The following is a 3,926-nucleotide window of genomic DNA, read 5'->3' as shown; positions in this document are numbered from 1 at the left end:
AGCGGCCCTAATAAAGACCATGTTAATACTAAAAACAACTGTGGTGTAATTAAAGGGACTTTTCTGTGGTGTTAGTCTGTAGTCTAGACCGCTGTGTTCGATGTTTCTTTACCCTTAGTTCCTTTCAAAGATCATATCTCGAACAATAAGCCAAGGCTCACTATTATATTTTATTAACATTTTCAGAATCACCTTTATTGGCCAAATAACTGTGCACATACAAGTCATTTGACAAAAAATGTTTCATCCCTCAAACAACATTGACCCACAATTAAGTAAACTGCCTATTACATACATGTGTATCATTGAAAACGTGAGCGTCTCCACTGACAGCAAAGATGTTTTACGAACACAAGTCTGATGGTCCGGTCTCTGATTCCATAGATGAGAGAACTCAGACATCTTGGGAAGATGATAATAAACACATAAAGGTAGAGTTGGATGCGCAGTAATGTTTCTCTGTCTAGGACCTTTGAGAACGCTGTGAGCAACGGGTTTTGTATGGTTGAGGAGAGACTAAGAACCAGCTGCAACAGATGCAGCAGCAGCGTGTTACGAGCCTTTCGGGCTGAAGCTTTGTCTGTGGAGGCCGACCTGGCTGCTATCATCACACCAATATATGAACAAATGATTGCAACACCAGCTGAAACAAACAGAAAATAAGTGTAGCCTTTATCATAAAGAACAGACATTTGGCCGAGAAGTATATTAACTTTGGCACAAAAGTCTTTCATCTGCAGGCTCTCCAGGTCTTCAAATGGAAAATCCAACAGTAGAATAACTCGTGTGAGGATATTAAGTGAACCGAAAGCCCAAACCACAAAGATAGCCACCGCTGTGTTTCTCATGGTGATGATGGTAGTTTTTCTGTCTGTACATATAATATTTCAGTTATTGTGGATTTTTTTACTGTTTTTTGTTGCTTATTTATAATACTTGTTTTTTATTTCATTTTATTTTATCTTGTTTTTCTTTTACTATGTCTCTTGTGTGCACTTTATCTATGCTGCTGTAATCCTGTAAATGTCCCCACTGCAGGACTAATAAAGGGTTATCTTATTTTATCTTATCTTATCTAACATTAATAATTATAAAATAATAAATACATTTCATACAGTCAATAGGTACACACATTATGATAAATAAAATAATACAGTTTTCAGGGTGTTGTTAGAATTGATCATAGATTTTTAAAATATTTTCATAAATATATTCTTCATTATTGTCGGATTATTATTGTATTGGAGACAAGGTCCTATATTATAGTTTGTTTTCTCCAAAATCACAAATCACAGCAAAGAAGGTAACATATGAGAATAATTGTAAAATATTAAATGCATTTGATACAGTGAATGGGTAAAAAGAAAACACAGCATAGGCCTAAACACTGGCAGAATTAAAAAGCAGCAGAATTGAATTGCAAACTTAATTTAATTTTATATCAGTGAGGGTTGAGTTCATGTTCTGTATGTAAATGACATATGGATTCAGTTCTTCTTGATTATTTTGTGAGAAAAAAAGACAATTAATAAAGAAAATAATCCACATTGCTTTATGAATCTTGTATGTATACAAATAGTCTTTCTTGAGTAGTCCAAAATACATGCATATGCAGACTTGACATTTTTCTATATTTGTTATTGGTCATTTGGGTGAAAGGTAAAGAAAGCACACCGATATCCCATCAACACCGGACAGCTTCTCTTCACCTCATGTAGCCAAGGCAAGAAGCGGCCCTAATAAAGACCATGTTAATACTAAAAACAACTGTGGTGTAATTAAAGGGACTTTTCTGTGGTGTTAGTCTGTAGTCTAGACCGCTGTGTTCGATGTTTCTTTACCCTTAGTTCCTTTCAAAGATCATATCTCGAACAATAAGCCAAGGCTCACTATTATATTTTATTAACATTTTCAGAATCACCTTTATTGGCCAAATAACTGTGCACATACAAGTCATTTGACAATTTTTTTTTCATCCCTCAAACAACATTGACCCACAATTAAGTAAACTGTCTATTACATACATGTGTATCATTGAAAACGTGAGCGTCTCCACTGACAGCAAAGATGTTTTACGAACACAAGTCTGATGGTCCGGTCTCTGATTCCATAGATGAGAGAACTCAGACATCTTGGGAAGATGATAATAAACACATAAAGGTAGAGTTGGATGCGCACTAATGTTTCTCTGTCTAGGACCTTTGAGAACGCTGTGAGCAACGGGTTTTGTATGGTTGAGGAGAGACTAAGAACCAGCTGCAACAGATGCAGCAGCAGCGTGTTACGAGCCTTTTGGGCTGAAGCTTTGTCTGTGGAGGCCGACCTGGCTGCTATCATCACACCAATATATGAACAAATGATTGCAACACCAGCTGAAACAAACAGAAAATAAGTGTAGCCTTTATCATAAAGAACAGACATTTGGCCGAGAAGTATATTAACTTTGGCACAAAATTCTTTCATCTGCAGGCTCTCCAGGTCTTCAAATGGAAAATCCAACAGTAGAATAACTCGTGTGAGGATATTAAGTGAACCGAAAGCCCAAACCACAAAGATAGCCACCGCTGTGTTTCTCATGGTGATGATGGTAGTGTGCCTCAGTGGGAAGCACACAGCCACATACCTCTCCAGAGACATCACCACCAGCGTGAGAGGGGAGATTTCATTTGTTAGATCAGCAAGCATGGCAAGAACACCACATACAGGATATGTTAACCTTACTCTTAAAATTGCCATTAGGTACAGTATCTGGCTCATTGCCATCTGAACAGTGTCTGCAAAAAGGAGGTTAGACAGAAGAATGAAACGGGAGGTCTCACGAAACACTGCTTTACTCCTCAAGGTGAACAACATGGTGATGTTAATGAAGAGAAACACACAGCATGGCACTATAGACATCATGGAAAACACCAGAATTTCCAGCAACCCCTGATACTGCGGTCCAGCAGTGATGTTGGTCTGAGACTGATTTACATATAACATCATAGAAAAGCATTTAATAAATCAAAAATATAAACATGTTAATTTCATCGGAGCTCAAAAGCAAAATAATCTTGTTCAGTTTGTGTCCATCCATTCAGTCAAATAGTAGAGATGCTAGTTAGTTCACAATCAAAGCAAAAAAACCTCTATCTGGTGATCAGTCAGTGGGCTAGAAGCCATGTCTGTTAGAAAGGCAAGCAGTGCCACATGGGGTGCACAGGTGGCATATGATCTCAGTCCTCACGCCCAGTTCATTTAATACCATCACATGGGTCATTTAGTAACTGGTGATGCTACTCCTCCTCATGCCTTCCATAATGGCCATGGCAACAGCAGCTATCCAACATGAATGACATAAAAGAAGTGGAGCATTGTTTAGTTTTTCAATTAAATAAAGAAAAGGTACATTTGGACATGTTGGCATATGGCTTTAAATATTTATTTAAAAGGCCTTAAATGGATAAATTGTTACCTGAATGAAGGCGCAATGATCTTACATTTAAAGGCTGGTCGTAAAGGCTGTTCTTTGAAGCAAGCAATGCTTTGAATCTAAAAACCTGTTGGTTTCTCAGGTAAAAGAATAGTACTGTTTTAATGGACAGAATTCAGGCCCAACATGTCCAAAGAAAGAAAGGAATACTTTTTGTTCAATGAAACCCGCTTAACTAAAGTCTGTTTCTTTGATTTGTATTCATTTATTTTATTCTATTTTACTTAATTATTTTATTATATATATACACACACACATATATACATATATCTATATATATATATGGTTGCAAATCCACAAGGCACTGAATGACTGCTGCTTCCTGGGACACTGCTAAACAAATTTTTTATTATTTGTCAGTTTGACTGACTAATGTCATCAACCGACTCTTTTTCACAAAATATTTAATGAATAGTTTACTCCATTAGTATATATATATATATATATATATATA

The 3,926-nt window shown here is 36.5% G+C and overlaps 2 protein-coding genes across 2 annotated transcripts; both read right to left on the bottom strand.

Annotated features, from left to right (window-relative positions):
- Positions 1-302: 302 nt before the first annotated feature.
- On the bottom strand, positions 303-1,714 carry LOC129117094 (odorant receptor 131-2-like). The gene is made up of 2 exons (XM_054627645.1): positions 1,710-1,714; positions 303-867 (listed from the first exon to the last, which is right to left on the bottom strand). The coding sequence occupies exons 1-2, from the start codon at positions 1,712-1,714 to the stop codon at positions 303-305; spliced, it is 570 nt and encodes a 189-aa protein (XP_054483620.1).
- Positions 1,715-2,031: 317 nt separating this feature from the next.
- LOC129117093 (odorant receptor 131-2-like) lies at positions 2,032-2,982 on the bottom strand. Its single transcript, XM_054627644.1, has one exon. The coding sequence runs from the start codon at positions 2,980-2,982 to the stop codon at positions 2,032-2,034; it is 951 nt and encodes a 316-aa protein (XP_054483619.1).
- Positions 2,983-3,926: the final 944 nt, after the last annotated feature.

The sequence above is a fragment of the Anoplopoma fimbria genome, unplaced genomic scaffold, assembly GCF_027596085.1.
Source record: "Anoplopoma fimbria isolate UVic2021 breed Golden Eagle Sablefish unplaced genomic scaffold, Afim_UVic_2022 Un_contig_13433_pilon_pilon, whole genome shotgun sequence".
Classification (NCBI taxonomy): Eukaryota; Metazoa; Chordata; class Actinopteri; order Perciformes; family Anoplopomatidae; genus Anoplopoma; species Anoplopoma fimbria.
The sequence above is the reverse complement of the archived record's forward strand: the minus strand, read 5'-3'. Positions and strand labels throughout refer to the sequence as shown.

Coding starts and splice junctions, on each gene's coding strand:
- LOC129117093 (XM_054627644.1), bottom strand. CDS start 2,982: ATGTTATATGTAAATCAGTCTCAGACCAACATCACTGCTGGACCGCAG.